The 17,904-nt window shown below is 40.3% G+C and overlaps 1 protein-coding gene across 1 annotated transcript in view; it reads right to left on the bottom strand.

The window, feature by feature from the left end:
- The window catches only part of ACOXL (acyl-CoA oxidase like), a 447,901-nt gene that overhangs the window by 52,136 nt on the left and 377,861 nt on the right, over positions 1-17,904 (bottom strand). Inside the window, exon 18 of the mRNA XM_063443672.1 lies at positions 7,077-7,178. Coding sequence (XP_063299742.1) covers positions 7,077-7,178 — 102 coding nt within the window. The remainder of the gene's footprint in view (positions 1-7,076; positions 7,179-17,904) is intronic.

Below are 17,904 nucleotides of genomic sequence, written 5' to 3'. Positions count from 1 at the left end.
AATATCAGAGCTTCTGGCTCACTATAAGCTGTAGTGGAAGAGAGGGGGTGGCACCTTGCGGGCCCCCGGTAAGATGTCAAATCATTCTAAAAATTAACTCCTGGCACCCTGACCATTACAGCACAATGTAGTTTTTATGGTTCTTTGAGTGTTCCGTTAAGTGATGCATCACTAAAAAGCTTAAAAAATTTAGAACAAGTAAAGAATTTAAGCAGGAATGGTACTTTTCATTCTTTCATTAGTCACCATGTAGAGCTTGGGATCGCTCTGTTATTACCTGTTAAAGTTTACTAGTCATGCCCAGAATAACTTGGGCGTAGATTAAAAAGCATCAGATTTCAGCTATACGTTGTGATAGAAGAAATGTTACAAAATCTCTAGATTTTATTTTAATAACTTTGCAAATATGGTCCTGCCCCACCTGTCAGTCAGTCTTCAGATAAGATCTCTATGCTGGCGACATCTCACTGTGCTACTCCCACAGCAAGCATTGTAATGTTCTAATGCAGACTCGCTGGCAGTGAAGCCAACATGTCGCATCATCAGTGTTAATTGTTTGGGGAAGTGTTCAGATGCAGAAGTGGAGAGTGTGTGTTACAACAATAAAACACAGAGGGCCAACTGGGAATGATGAGGCTGGTTTTAGGGGCGACAGGTAAGTACCACCGAGCAAGCTCCTGGAGTCCAATAAATATATAATTTATCTTTATGGTAAATAATACATTTATTGCATTTGAACATTTTGCGCCTGCTTTCCTTAAGTCAGGCCCTCTCCTGATAATATTCTGGAAGAGATGCTGAAGATACAGAATATCAAATCTTGAGTGGCAGGTTGACTTTAACGGTACATGAAAGGCTGACTTGATTTTGCTATGAAATAAAATGTGTGTCTATGACATAAAAGGATATTTCACAGATAAGTACTTAACACAACAAATCTGATTCTCACACTCAATTGTTTAAAGATAATTAAAGGATCACTGCTATTAACACAGGATTAACCACAGAATATGTTTTGTTTGTTTGTACACAATACCATGCAGTGTATAGTATTCTTTGGTTTTGTTTTTAAATTAAAGTGACACTCCACTGCCCCCCAAAAAAACTTTAATTATGCATTTTTTTTCATTGGGGTATATCTAAAAACAGCTTGCAAAATCTGCATATCTTGTGTCTGCTACCCCTTTTAACCCCGCCCAGACTTTCTGTGCGCTCCAATCACAAACCTCCCAATATAGCTCAATGATAAATCTGTGCAAGGCAATTACTGCCTCTTGAATTTAGCTTCACTGAGCCAACCAGACCAGGAAGTAACAGGTCCTGTTGTCTGCTTGAAAGCCAGGAGGGGATGGGGGTGTTAACCGGTCAATTCATTTTTTTTTTAATTTCTACTGAAATCCACACTTTTTGTCTAATGAAAAAAAGAAGGCGCACTCTTTACTTATAAAGCTTTTCAATAAGCTAAAAGTGCTTTAGGGGTCTGGCGTGTCCCTTTAAAGGGACACTACAAAAAGAACTTTAGCTTAATGAAGCAATTTTGATGCATAGAGGGTTTGGTTCCTAGTTTTGGTTTTTATAGTGTCCCTTCTCTGTATCCTCTCCACTATAATCTGCAGCCCAATATAATTTTACAGATACCCTTCAGAATTCAGAATGCAGAATTCATTTTTAGAATTCATCAAATAAAAGCCACCCTCAGAATGGGTAAAAACTTAAAAAAAGAAAATTAAACAAAATAAATCTAAGGAACAAGAGATGCTGTTGCACCATAATCTCTTACTGCCCGTGAAGTAAGCACCCTTTTCTGCCTCCCTTGAAAAGCAAAAAACTGATACAACTATAAGTCCAAATACCTCAAAACAAACTTTCTCATAGATATCTATCTAAATGTATCTATCTCGAGTCATTCTTCAGTCCGAAACTGTAAATGTTGCGAATGGGTAAGATAAAAATAATATAAAACATGAATAAACTGGCAAGTTAAAGTTTCCATAAATAAAACTCGTGCTGAATGCTGGACCCCATGTCTCATGAATCTGAAGTCAGGATACGTTCAGCATAAGTCAAACCAACAGGACTATCCACTAAAACGGCAACTGCAGAAAATTCAAAGAGAATCTCAACTGAAAGGCCAAAATAGCAAAACTAAACACAGAACAGACTTGAAGATATCTTCCAAAATCCGCCATTTTGGCCTACATTTTTAAATTTACTCTGAATTCACGTTTCCTATTGCTTTGAGTAGAAATGTCATGTAAGTATTTCCATTAACGGTACTGCTTATATGCTCTGAACTACATGTCCCATAAACCCCAGCAAGGAATGAGTGATGCTCAGTACTCCACTGATAACCATGGGAAATTACGTTTTTTTTTTAAATTTTTACTTTTGTAATAGTTTTTTTGCAGGTTTTTTTTTTTTTTAAATAAAAACAAACATAGTAAAAAATCTTTCCATTCCGTGTCTTCAGACCGCTTTCTTCTGGGCTGGTGTTTGTGAATTTCACAGGGAAGATGACACATCGCCCACAAAATCAACCACAAGTTCATTTGGAGTACACTGCTAATGTGATACATATGCCAAGCCAGCGTCCGACAGGATACACGAGCAAACGGCAGCTGGGTTTTCAGTCCGATTCCCAAAAGCGCATTTGTTTCTCTTTTGGTTTTAATTTTGATATCATTTCTTTTAACCTACAGGATTCTAGATTATTCTGCAAAACATTCCTCCAGGTTGCTCTATAAAACCTATATTTTAGTATAAAACATATACTGGTTTCATGGATCTTAAAATCATAAAGTGTCAGAATATGTATGTCTGGATCCTTGCTTTACATAGAATTTGACAAACCGAGAGCTATCACCTTGAAAATAGACTGTGACGGCAGATAAGAACCATTCGGCCCATCTAGTCTGCCCAATTTTCTAAATACTTTCATTAGTCTCTGGCCTTATCTTATAGTTAGGATAGCCTTATGCCTATCCCACGCATGCTTAACCCCTTAAGGACACATGACATGTGTGACATGTCATGATTCCCTTTTATTCCAGAAGCTTGGTCCTTAAGGGGTTAAACTTCTTTACTGTGTTAATCTCCACCAATTCAGCTGGAAGGCTATTCCATGCATCCACTACCCTTTCAGTAAAGTAATACTTCCTGATATTTTTAAACCTTTGCCATAAAACACATTCTACATTTAAGTTCAATAGAATTATTCTTAACCTAAAACAGAAAGCAGCAATACTACCAGCTATCTAACTCCATCCATCCCTTTGTTCTACTCCCCTTCCTTCAGTAACACTTTGTTCGAAGGAAGCAAAGTCTTTATTCACTGAATAACAAAATCTTTCCGAGCTGTACTGGTTCCTCTGCTTTGAAGGTCCGTTGTCAGGAAGATGAAAGTCTAAGACTGGAATGCATTGAAAGGGAATGTGTAACAAGTCTGCCTGTGTTGACTTTGCACAAAATAGCTTTTCTTCTAACAAGTAACTGCTAATAACTGTGTAAATGCTGGTTGACACGGTACTCATGAGTCATGAACACAGGTGCCGTACACCATTTAATTTGGCTTAAATGTATGTTGACCTTTGCAAAATAAGGCCTTCATTTTGAAAACCAAGAGGTCAAAATGAGTTTGGAAAATGTTATATTGCCTATTTTATCTGTTCAAATAACGGTTTAGGAATGTAACAGCCAATACTATGGAGATATTCTGTTGTCAGGCTCAGCAGGGAGCTTATGAACACACAGAAGTTGTACTTTCAACACTTTCATGAAAAATACGTCTTATTATTGGACTTATTTGCCCACGCCATTCCTACTTCTAATGGTGACAAAGGAAATACATTCACACTTTCATTTTGTAAAAAAATTCTACCAGAGGATTTATGTAAGATGTGGTTCATGGTCCCTTGTTGGTGTATTGTGTCTAATGTTAGTCCAATGAATAACAGCCAAAGTACCGTTTCAAATTTTGTTTCCTGTAAAGTCAGATTTTTTTACTTATCGAAAAAAATATATAAATAATCAGTAGCTTTACCATGGTTTACTGTATGCACACGGAACATCTTGAGGTTTATTTGGTAAACTGGGAATTGTACATAAATGTCAAGAGAAGTGACAATGACTCTGAATTAATATTTTTGATTTTTAAATCCGTTAGAAGAAGAAGAAAAAAAAAAAACGCTTTTCAAAGGATTTATCTACAGAAGGGACCATTAATGTCTACGAGGATTTTTGAAGATAAAATCAATCATTTTGAGATACATGAATCTTTTGAAATGCGGGTCCAAAAATATTGAATCAAGGTCAATGCCAGGAAAACATAAGCATTATAGAAACGGGGGGCCTAAGCTAATGAGGGGAGGGAAGGGAGTAAAGGAGCTTGAGACAGGAAGGGCCAGAGGGCAGCACTGAGAAGGGGACAGTGCCAACTTTGGACATCTGTTACCAGCATACTATGTGTGTTGACAACCAGGCCTGGACTGGCCATCGGGCACATCAGGCACATCAGGCAAATGCTGGTCACAGGATCTCCCTAGCCGGTCTATGCAGGGCCGGCACTATCCGAGCGCAGGCCCGCTGTGTTTCATGACGGACCGGTGGGGAGATCAAAGATCTCCCCCACCGGCCCACAAGTAGTGTATTGCGGCCACAGGGAGGGAGGCAGGAGAGTAACCCGGAGGAGCTCTATCTTGCTAGAGTTCACTCACCACTAGCACCACCAGGGATGGCAGCACGGTCCTCCCCCTCCAAGGCTAAAGGTAAGAAGAGAGGGGGATATAATCAATGCTTCTTTATTTTATTTTTTTAAATTAAAATATAGATAATAATCTGCCACCACCCCAGCACACACGCCCTCCAAACAATCACTCACACACACACACACACACACACACACACATACACACATACACACATACACTGCACCCCCGACACTCACAGCACCCTCACACACACACACACTGCACCCCTGACACACACACACACACTGCACCCCTGACACACACAGCACCCTCACTCACACACACTGCACCCCTGGCACTCACAGCACACACACACACTGCACCCCTGACACTCAAAGCACCCTCACACACACACACACTGCACCCTGACACTCACAGCACCCTCACACACACACACCTCACCCCTGGCACTCACAGCACCCACACACACACACACACTGCACCCCTGGCACTCACAGCACCCTGACACTCACAGCACCCTCACTCACACACTGCACCCCTGGCACTCACAGCACCCTCACCCAAACACCCACACACTGCACCCTCACTTACACACACACACTGCACCCCTGGCACTCACACACATCGCAACCCTGGCGCGCGTACACACACTGCACCCCTGGCACTCACAGCGCCCTCACTCACACACTGCACCACTGACACTCACAGCACCCTCACACACACACACACTGCACCCGACACTCACAGCACCCTCACACACAGCTTCCTCATATACACATAGCACCCTCACTCAAACACAGCACCCTCACACACCCACACTGCACCCCTCACACAAAAACTGCACAATATCTTTAGTGGCATTTTTGTCTTCTGACATCAGAGACAAATTTCAAGCATGTGCAAGCATGTTATTAAATTTGCTTGTGCTGTGAAGAACAAATACAGGGCCTTTTTCTCATGCTATAGCTTTGCGCATGGTCTGCCCTGGAAGAGCATTGAACCAACATGCTCACTTTGTGATGGGGCGTGCTTGTCATTGGGCCGGACTTTCTTCCCAGTCCGGCCCTGTTGACAAGAGGTGTATTTTATGCACATAATTCAGATTAGCCAGCACAGAACTCTCATTAAGACTAGCTAGTGATGCTGTCGGAGGTGGACTTAAACCTCTGGCATCTGTGTGTGTACACTATTTTTTACTGAAATAGTAGACAGACACTTTGCATCTTGACCACTTCAAATCACTGAAGTGGTCATGGTGCTTGTAGGAAACCTTTAAACGGTTACTGTAACTCTTCTTCTTCAACAAATATTTTGTAAGTTAAAATGCGGGGAATTACTATTTGGTCCCTCTGTGAAATGCTGCAAACTCACTCCATCCACACCCCTGCCAAAAAAACAAAAACTAAATACGGTGAGGCAGGGAGGGCTTATTAAGTGTAGGTATGGAGGAGAGAATGAGCTTCAGCTTGCATTGTGCACTGGTGACAGATGTTATTTATGCACAGAATTGACATTAGGCATCCGGTTCTTGGCTGACTAAGACACGTGTGTTGAGGGTGAAACTAGCCCCCAGCACACAGGTGCCAATAACTCAATATTTGCAATGTTTCAAGAAGAAACACTGTACACGCATACTCCTACCACTATGACCACTTCAAATCACTGAAGTGGTCATGGTGGTTGGAGTAACCCTTTAATCTCATTATTCCATATAACCATAAGAATAAGAGGAACATTTGAGAATTTGATCAGTCGCGTTCTTCCAACTTCTGTCTTCTGTTTTTATAAATCCTATGTGTATATCATGTTTATATGCTGGCCTTTTGCATCTTGATGATGGTAAATATGTAAGTTCAAGAAAAGGATAAAATAAAACAAAAGTTTAATTATGGGAAAAAACTCATCCTTTCCTGTGTATTAACAGATTCTCTTGTGATTTGTTTCAAGTTTCTGCTAATCACAGTTTATTTTTCTTTCCGTGGTTAATAAGCAGCAGCATTATTCACCAATCATTAAATAAGTAATCTTAAAGGGATACTTTAAGTACCATAAGCACTATAGCATCCGTCAAGGGTTTAACAATTTTACACCGGTTTTACTCGAGGTGCTTGTTTACAAAAAATTGTACAGTAGGTAACATACATACAAATAAATGGAACAGAAAGTTTAACATCAAAATCAATAGGTGATTATCGTTCTGCTTATACAAACTTACATAACATCCACAGCTTTATTAGAGTCAATTATTATAACAAATAATCTAACACTCTCTGCCTTAGTAACACTTGTTATAAATCCCTCACATGTTTACGTTGTGTTGATAAAAGAAGCGGAATGTAAGCCCACATCTGATTCCTGCAGTCTACTTACTTGATTTCTGATCTGTGTGCTGCTTGCTGGTGTGAGATATTTATGCTCAAGGTACCAAGCTCTCTCCTGGTACACAATCTTCGTCCCATATAACAGGCAAAACTGGAAAATAAGAACAACTTCATTAGCAATATATCAGAAGTCAATGCAATGTGTACATAATCAGAATGATACAATAGATCAGGGGTATGAAACCTTCAGATGTTAAGGACATGTCCATAATGCCTTTACAGCCATAATGCCGGCAAAGTATCAGGGGAGATGTAATCCATTACACATGGAGTGGCAAAGGTTGCCTACCCCAGCAATAGATCATAATTCTCTACTGAAAAAGTTTTATATCTGTACTTGGAATACATATACAGCTACATATAACAGCAGATCTGTTTCACAAGAAAATATCGAGTCGTATCTGCCAATAGATTGATTTCCGCAATTAATTTTACCACCAACTTAATTCCTAATGTTCACAACTTACAAAATGGGTCAGCATTAAAACCTAACTTCTTTTTTTACATTCAGTTCCACTCAGTTGGTATATGCAGATGCCAAATATTGGATTAAACATTTATCTGCATAATTCAGCGGTCATCAAGCTTACAATTGACAGGTGCACAAAAATAACCAAAATTGTCTTTAAAAAAAAAAACAACAAAAAACAAAAACAAAAAAAGATTACATGTAAGATTGGTGGTTTGTTTAACAAGAACATATTTTGTCTCCATTTTGGAACAAGTTAAAAAAATAATAATAATGCGACAGGTACTACAATGATATTAGTAAAGATGAAAAATGTAGCGATACTCACCTACTGTCAAAGCAACAAACAAAAACAAAACACACAATTTATGCATTTTATAGTATTTGTGCCTAAATAATAAGCAATGTTTCTGCATGCTCAGTTTTGTATAATATGAAGGTCTTTCAGCACTGAAAATCTTAAAGGGACACTATAGGCATCCAGACCACTTCATCCCATTGAAGTGATCTGGGTGCAATGTAAAACACTGCAGTGCTAAGACTGCCTCTAGTTGCTGTCTGCCAGACAGTCACTAAAGGCACTTCCAGGAGACTACCAGACTCTAGTTCACCTGACACTGGACGTCCTCACGCTCTGCATGAGGACATCCAGCATCAGTAAAATCCCCATAGAAAAGCATTGATTCAATATGCGAAGGAGGGGTGTCAGAGGGCACTATAGTGTTAGAATTACAACTTTGTATTTCTATCACTATAGAATCTCTTTAACTTTTTAATGGTTTTTTTTATTATTTACAAGACAAGACATATTTCAGAGAAACTGGAATATAGCCATTAGTAATCAAAATCTATTTTTAGGGCTTTGGAACATGTCTACCAGAAGGATAGGCCCCAGACACATTTTTTTTTTGTGGTACAGGTGTCTCCTGTGGTTCTGCTTTCCCTAGAATATAAAGTCTGTCCTTAGCGCTCCATGTGCTAGCTGAGCTTAATAGGTATGAGAATGGGGTGTATGTTGTGTTTGTGGTGGTGGTGGTGTGACCAAAGTCTACTTGAGGACTTCTTTAAAGGGAAACTGGGGACCCACTCCCTGCCTCCTCTACGGACCATGGCGATCAGGAGGCTCTGTGAGCAAAACTCTGCAGTGCAGGGCCTAGCTTATGGGCTAAAGACACACACGCATACACCCCATTCTCACACCTATTAAGCTCAGCTAGCACATGGAGCGCTAACGACAGACATATTCTAGGAAAAGCAGAACCACAGGAGACACCTGCATCACAAAAACAAATGTGCCTGGGGCCTATCCTTCTGGTAGACATGTTCCAAAGCCCTAAAAATAGATTTTGCTTACTAATGACTATATTCAAGGTTCTCGGAAATATGTCTTGTCTTGTAAATAATAAAAAAAAAAGAAAACATACAAAAAAAAAGTTGCTTCCTTAATAGAGTATTTTGCAATCCAATGTGTCTGTAATACATGCATATGAGTATGCAAAAATTTAGTCAATACTTCTGTATCCAAAATACATATATAGTCCTAATGGATTTTATTACGGTAATCAGTCCAAAAAATCCTAATAAGAACTGTCCTCTGCATTAATTAGAGCAGCTGCCTCACTATGCAGGTGTTGATGTTAAATTAAAGGGTTACTCCAACCACCATGACCACCACGTATTTTTTAAGTGATTATGGTGGTAGGAGTTTGGATGTGCAGTGTTTCAGCTTCGAACACTGCACATCCAGAGATATTTGTAATTGTGTCCCAGGGGCTAGTTGCACCCCCAGCACACGTGGCTAATGTCAATTCCGTACATAAATTAAGTCTGTCGTCAACACGCACTGCATGCTGGTGACAGATGTAATTGCTTCTCCCTTGTAGGCTGAAGCTCTTGTCTCCCGTCCCTCCCTCCTCCCAATCCCATTCGCCCTCTCTACTTTCCTTTCCCCCTCTGTTTGCAGGCTCAGAGCCTCCAATCAAAGGCTTATTGAAGGAACTAAGTGTTAATTTCTATACCTCTTAAATGGTGATTTGCTATATAATGCTATTGTGGTTTGAAGTTCTTATCGAGCTCGGTCAATCACTGGATGTTATATTCTAAATAAACTGTTTAGCAAGTGGTTGCCTCACAATTCCATTACATCAGATGTATATTTAACTCCTAGCTAGCATTATCCAGAATGTCACCGATCATGACAGAAGTTTTTGTCCAACAAAGGCAGGCAACTTCTACGATGCCACTTTAGCCCAGAGCAACTGCTGGATGCGTGACAGCTACAGGGAGAAATTATGTCCACTGTGTATTGGGTGGGCATGCTGGCGTACTGTCAGTGCTGATGTCAGGTACAAAAGTTGCATTAAAACCGATGCCAGTGAAGAAGAGAGCTGTCTGATTAACAGCCTATGGACATGTCCCTTAAAAAAGGGATAGAAAGTTTTTAAAAAGGAAGGCTGCAGGGACCATGTCTCTGCACCATAACCATTTCTGTTAGATTAATTGATTATGGTGCTTAGTGTGAACATTTAAATTTTTTTTTTTTTACATAGAGTACTTTCCTTGACATTTTGTGGATCATGTGTATAGATCAATTATTGTGCAAAGTACCAAATGCTGAGCAATCTTCATAGAAACCAATGGAATATTCATACTTCCTGTTACAAATGTAGTATTTGGAAGCAGAATTGCTCTATATAGATATGGCTGAGTGACTTAAAAAAACACCCTTCCCCCCCAAAAATGGGGGATCAGATAACCTCTCCCCCCCCCCTCAAAAAAACCAACAACTATATTTACATTTTAAAATCAAGGAGCGTGTTCTTAACAGTTTCATCTTTTCAAATATACATACATATATTTATTTTTTTTTTAAATAAAGATTTCATCTATATAAGTATGTATGAATGTGAAGAAAATGAACTCCCACTTACAACAAAATCCTATAGAATCTTGTTTTGGATTAAGATCCGCTGCTATTCTTGAACAGTTTAACCTCAGACTCCCTGCACTATACTGTATATAAGTACTCACAAATCATGTTTCTTCTACATGCTTCACTAGAAGACCTGCACTAAACTCGTTTGCTGTTGCCATTTTTTTGTTAATATATATATATTTTTTTATTTTTTTTAATTCTTTATTTTGGTTGTGCACGGAATGAACAGACAGCCGGTATGTGCCACAACAGCGACATCCGGTAGATTAGGTAAACAATGGTATTACACGTTATGGCATCTAATATTCAGGCACATTTTTAATAATATTTAAGTGATCTCTAATACAACAGTTAAGGTTCACGTTTGGTTTGAAATATGGTAACATGCTGCACGTGTCATGGAGACCTGGTTAGAGAAGAGACATATGAGGAAAGCATGGTTTGTGCATGAGAGTGTACACAGATTATTAAGTGTTAATAAAATAAGCTGAACAGTATAGTAGTACTCATTGCGAATGTATAGTGAGTTGCACGCTGTATTCTAAAAGTGTGTAACATATTGATTATTAGGCTATGCTCGTCTGTGAGGTAATAAGGACCTGTAAATTAACAGAAACTGCACAGGTAGTTTACAGTGAGTATGCATAAGTGGATCTTGCCTGTGGTTGTTTGAATAAGAGAGGCAGAAGTACCCATTATGCATAAAAACAGAAAAGCATGTAAATATAAGCTTGGATTAACCACTGGGTGGGAATCATGTATATTTTAACGTTGGATTAGCAGTAAGCCGTTATCACCATCAAGCAAGCAGCAGGAAAGTTGGCTAGCACTTAACAGATGCCTATAGGTGAAGTAACCCAGTTTTCCCCGCAGGTAGTCTCTATTATGGGGCTCCCCTTATGGGCCCGGACCCTGTGACAGTCCATGTGGCATGTTTCCAGAATGGGATCCCTGTTTTCGGCGGGGACTAGCCCCTGCGGGTTGCCTTGCTTGCTCACCCGGTTTCCGGATCGGCTGGCCCCTGGGTCAGGACTTTCTCGTTGGTTCTGAGGTGTGTGGGAGCGCTGTATAGGAGTGCGGATGCGAGGGGGTGACTTGCGTGGTGTGTGGCGTCGTACCGCAGTGCAGTTCCCTTCTCGGGGGGTCCGTCGGCGAGCATGTCGCCTTGCTGTGTGCCTTTCGGGCCGAGTAGCTGTCGCTTCGTCCTTCTTCCCATGCGTGGTAAGTATGTTGAGCCGTGAGGTGTTTTTTCCATGCTTGTGCTTCCAAATCTTCTCGAAGTTGCAGGGTTTGGAGCTTGGCGGCCATCTTGGGCCCGACATGCGGTCTGCAGTACGGGCGGGAGATGTCAGGGTGCAGGCTTGTTTGGGTCTCGTGGGTGTAGACCGGGATCACCCCCCCGGTCCAGAGGGGGGGGAACAGGGCCGGCATCCCCACGGGTCCGACTCTAAGCCCGGAACAGTAGGCGGCAGGGCAGCGGCCGTCCGCCCCGCTCGCCTCCGGAGTAGGCCTTAAGAGAGTCGGGCAGGATTCCTCCTCCAGGGGACTGTAGCCTGTTGGGCCAGCCTCACCCTGGATCCCAGGGCTCTCTGCCCGTCCAGGGCCACCACTGCCGGCCAGTTTTGCGCCAAATTTCGTGTTAAAGTCGCTGTTTCTCATATTATGCTGCAGGAGCTGGTCTTGCATGCGACCAGCCAGCTCGGCGGTCCGGCCCCGCCCCCATATATATATTTTTTTTAATGACCTGGATTTTTGTAGAGTGTTTCTTGAAAATGTGGATATGAGCTGCTTTTTAACTCCTGCATGCAAAGTCTAAAAAAACTTTAAAAAAAAAAAAGAGAATAATGGACGTATTAAAGGACACTGTAAACACTATAACCATTTCATCTCACTGAATTGGTTATGGTGTCTGTATCCCCCTGGATGTGTTAACCCATTCAGAGCTAAACCATTTTAAATAGTTTAACACTTATTAGGAGTCCCTGTCCACCTACTGGAAGTATGGCTAAGGCAGAGATTATACATTTCCTTTTAACCATACCAATTCATACTAGAATTGGGCTTGGCTATAGACTGAAAGCAGTCATCTGACACTCTCAGCCAATAACAGCCAATTATTGCTGTCCAGGCTAATTCTTCCTCATTAGCTCAATAAGCACATATGGGATGGGTTGGCCTCTTGTTCAGCATTAACATATTAAATGTTTTAACAATGAATAAAAGGCACCAGGAGCATCCAGACACTATAACCACTTCACTTCAATGTTGAAACCGTAACAGTGCCCACAGAGTACTTTAATTTTAAATATAATAATTTGGCCTTGTAGTAAATTATTTTTCAATGTAAATTTCACCATAAATGCAAGTAAAAAGTTCAGGAATAGACTTGATCCCTGGCCACAACTTCTGCCACATTTTAATGTATTTAGGCAAAGCAAACGTATCATAAGGACATTAACAGTGTAATTCATTAAGATACATTTTCTAAATTTGGGCTAAAACAGCAAAGTAAAAAAAAAAAAAATTAAATTCTCAGAGTCAGTTCTGTTTTCATTTTGGCAATTGTGACCTCAAATTTGAAATTCACAGAAATTTTCAATTTCCTGAACACTCTGTCTGTTACAGGAAGAAGAAAATAAAACAGATGTTTGTTTATTCATCCAATATCTAATCTTCGTTTTCATAAAACCATGACATTCTACGGACAGACCACGGTAGATTTCCAACGTGCAAATTCATCATGTAGCACAAGACAAAAGGGGAAGCGTGATTCACTTCCTGCCATTTCATCCTAGCCTGAGAAAGTCCAACTAACTATTTACATAGCAATTATACAGAATGCACGGTTGTTCAGAGTTTTGCCACTTTACTTTATTAGACTTCAAAGATGTAAGTTTCTGGGACACAAGCCAGCAATTTGAGCTTTAATCACTTTAAAGTGATCTTATTAATACATCAAGAGAAATAAAACAAATAAACAACATTGCATTTCATCAGACAGGTACTGGATCCGTTCCATTTCAGTATAGAAAATGACATTGGTTCATATATTTACCAACTGTACCTAGATCACAAACATAATCTCCCAACATTGTTGTATAAAGATCTGTTACAGGTTAAGCCAGGAACATTTACTACGTTAAAACAAACAAACAAACAAAAAAAACGCACTAGTTTTATCAATGCCAACTGATAAGAATTCATTAGAAAACACAACTTCTGTGTTGGAGAGCAAGATTTACTCAGTGCTTCAATGTAACAGGCCGACTTAATCCCGTCAAGTAGAATACAACAGGTATATATTATTACATCATCTCATCCATCTAACCGGCTGGGCTAAAGGGTCTAGAATATTGTTTGTGATTTTTTTGTTTTATTGTTTATCCTAGTACTGGCATTTTATCTCTCTTGCAACTCATTGTAAATTGGTTCGTGTTTGCTTCCCATTTCACTTTGCTTTCAAATTAGCTTCTAGAAAGGTAGATTTTTGGTGTGTTTTTTGATAACTTGCATTTCACGATCTGCTTCCTCAGAGTAGAGTTCTCCTCTTAGACTTACTTCTACTGATTTAGCTCCTCTATACTTACACTCTATGGTGCATTCTTTCTCCTCTTAGACGTCTATGATTTTGTCTAAGTAATACCTCATCTTCTATATGTACAGAAGAAGATATTATTAATCATTGGCAATGGAAGTTTTGTACTCGAGAAGATAGTCTAAAAACCTTGGTAGCTCTACAAACGTAAATTTATAAAGGTTGATAAATATATAATATGAAGTCATGTAGCTCACAAAAGAGAACATCCTGTCTTGAAATAGTTATTGTACCTTAAGTCCTTGGCTGTTAAACTGTTTTAACAGTGAATTAGAGTCACTGGCAGCCCAGCTCCTATGATGGAATGGTTAAGGCAGATTTATACCAAAATTATACCAGGGATAGAGGACAGGGATAGACTCTGTGTTTTGGTTTTCTGTAGGAAGATGTGTTGAGAGTGCCATTTGAGAAGGTCCCTGCGCTGTGTCCATGTTAAGTTTTATCAATGGGTGGAAATGGTTAAAAAAAAGTAATGAAATTGCTTTAGTTTTTTTTTTGTCCAAATGATAAACATATCATTCATGTAGCGGTAGTATTTGTAGGTTTAAGAAGTTTCTGTTCTAGATCATCCCTAAACAAATTGGTGTATTATGGTGCCCTTTTAGAATTTATAGTAGTCCCGATTATTTGTAAGTAGATGTTCTTGTTGAATTTGGATACGAGAGAGGAACTGGGTGACAGAAAAGAAAGAAAGAATGGCGTTTCAGAGAGGAAAAAGTAAATGTGCGGAGGAAAAATAATTTGCTGGATGGCATAAGAGGAAAGCATGGTGCAGAAGAGGAAACAAATAAATATACACGAAAAACGGCAGAAAGAATAAGGGGAAAATGTGCACAGACACATAAGCATGGGGCGGGGCCTAACCTGCAAGCTGAACAGTCGCATGGTAGAGGGGCTCCCGCTGTTCATGCTGATTATAGGGAAATACTCATGGACTTAAAGCCTAAAAAGATGCCGGTGTGCGCTACCCAAGTTAAGGGCACCCTGGTGAATTGCCTGATACCAAACACTAGTGTTTCCCGCAATCGTGAACCCAAGGTCTGCGGCCTGAAGCTGGGGGAAGACGACCGCTATCCTCACCCATATGCCGGGGATACAGAGCCACTTACTGCCCGCATACCCCCCCTCAGGACTGGTGGGGGTGACTCCGGTCCAACCCCTCAAAGCAGTCTGGCCACAACGGACACAGACAGCAGAGCCACACGAGCAGCCTTAAATTACAAAGGCTTGTGCAATGATGGACACCACGTGCGACTACAACAACAGCAAAGTATGGTACAACACCCTGACAAGTCTTAATGCCATATTCAATGCCTTCTGGGCGAAATTGGCAAGCAGGGAGCGGCAGGATAAAACATCAGTATACTCACGCGGAGAATGGCTGGCACGTCCCTGCTACAACCACGCTGGTCCTCGCACGAAGGGAACCGGAAGATGGCGCAGAAGATGGAGACCTCTCCCGCCTCTCCGCAAACCGGCACGTTTGAACCAAGCAGCGGTGCCAATCAGAAAGATCCTACAGGTTCTCCCTAGATCCTGCATGAAGCCGAGACCTGTTCAACCGCCGAGAGGTTGACCTCCCTCACAACACTGGATCCTGACAACGCCACAGAGATTCCAAGAGTTCCTGACTGGGGCAGCATCTACCTGCAACATATATGCAGATCTCTGCAGCACTGGGCGGGCGGGCGGGCCTGAAGCCGGGACCCACGCAGCTGGACTCTATTTTGCCCCAGCAGCACTTCCATGCATCACTAACACCCTTTCCTATGCTGGGTATAGGCTGAAGGGGACCTCACATGCAGGGAAAACATGGCGGACCCCGTTCAGAACCCGTCTTGGCCACAACAAACGCTATCTAGTCCCTTCCGCAGCCTACTAAGCCACTATTTTCTTTACCTAGCTTTAATGTGAATCATAGTTTGCAAAGGCTACTGCATGCTTCGTAGGGTACATTTTACCCCTCTATATCCATATGGGTTCCCAGTTGCCTCCCTGCCAGTCATACTCTGCTAACTCATGTTATCTTTTGAGCGCAGCACAGGTACACTGACCTGATGTAACTAGTGAGCACACCAAGTTTCTGCTGTCGGTCAATCAGGCTTTTATATTATTTTATTGTCTATAAGCTTGTTTAATTGTTTTAAATCAATGTAAATGCCATGCCTGAGAATTCTGTGGATCTGTTTACATTTCATGATCTCAAGTTATTATTTGTTTTTCATTAGTTTGCCTAGCATGCTAACCTAATTTATTATAATGGCAAAGTTTAAGCTCTTTTGTTTCTCATTCACATGCCTACCACAAATGCTGATATAACTGACCATACCTTCATATCCTGTTTATTAAAAAAAATAAAAAATGTGCAACTCAATCTTGTCATGATAATGTATGCTTTGATGTGCTTGTACCTGCTATTGTGGCACCGCAGGCTTGTTTGTTAACCCTATTGCACAGAAAAATAAAGCATTAAAAAAATAAAATAAGGAAAGACACATAAGCATAAGGTTTAGATTATAATTTCTGGGAAGTGGGAGAGAATGGGTCGGCAACAGGTGTTGAAATACTTCTTCACCTCTGGTTTAATAAAAAGAGTTGCAGGGGGACAGTCAGCATTTGGTCCTGAAGTCTCTCTACCTCCTGAAACCTTTTATTTCCATGGTGGCCTACTGGAGGGAGCAGGCAATCTGGGTGGCACAGATCTCTCTGCACATTCGCTGTGGGTAATGCAAAAGAGGAAGCAGTGAAAACCACATGTTTCCCACGCTGCTTACACCAGGGTCCTAATAGTAAAAAATCAATTTGTGGGTGTTTACATGTAGTTCTGCATACGGTTAAGTGAGATCTCAAAGTATCGATCATGTTTATACCATGGTTTTCTTTTGCTGTGATGTAAGACTATAAAATTAAAAGTAAAAAAAAAAAAACTCATAAAATAAGTTCCGTGCAAACAGGTTGTTCAATTGACCATGGCAGGTAGCATCACATGCATCATTAAATCTTAATGGCTGATCTGGACTATTGCTAAAATGCAATCAGATAAAATAATAAAACATGTCTGTGGCTCTATATATGAATGCAAAATGTCTAGTGAAAATGTGCTTTAAATACAAAAATAAAACTATACATTATATTCTTTCAAAGGGACAATTATCTCATTTATACAGTCTGGGATTTTCAGGTTAATAAATAATGAAGTCAGATTTTCTTAATTGGCAGCAGATTAATAGTTGAAAATATCATTGAAGGGAAGTCACTGGGACATAGTCCAAAGAAACCCTTATGGCTTCTTTGGAAGATAAATGGAAGAAAACTAGCTATAATTATAAGTCACAGCAGAGACACATTGCCTGAAATAAATTGTTAACCAACCAGCTGCTGGTTTTCATACAGTGCCATGCACAATTTTTATGACCCCCCTTGAGCATTATCATTTTTCTAGATTACACATTACACATTCAAAAATTATATTTTTTTAACTGGAAACTAATCTGCTCTAAAAGTACATTTGTAAAGCCAAAATTAGGAATTTTATTTAAAAGAAAAACTAAAATATGCTAAAATACTACGAAGACATAATATGATTCATAACCAGGTCCACTGGTGACATCTACTTATCTGATTGGCTCCCTCGATTTTACTCCCACGTGACTTACATAGTTACAAAGGCGATCAGGCTCATTATATCTTTTGCCACTGACAAAGGTGCACGTAGCTGGGCACCGAAACGCGTGTCGGGTTTCTTCTGCTTTTATGGGCACTTCACTTTTTGTTTGACACACTTGGTGATACTCTTGATTTACGCATTATGATTTAAT

This window comes from Pelobates fuscus, chromosome 2 (assembly GCF_036172605.1).
Source record: "Pelobates fuscus isolate aPelFus1 chromosome 2, aPelFus1.pri, whole genome shotgun sequence".
Classification (NCBI taxonomy): Eukaryota; Metazoa; Chordata; class Amphibia; order Anura; family Pelobatidae; genus Pelobates; species Pelobates fuscus.
The sequence above is the reverse complement of the archived record's forward strand: the minus strand, read 5'-3'. Positions and strand labels throughout refer to the sequence as shown.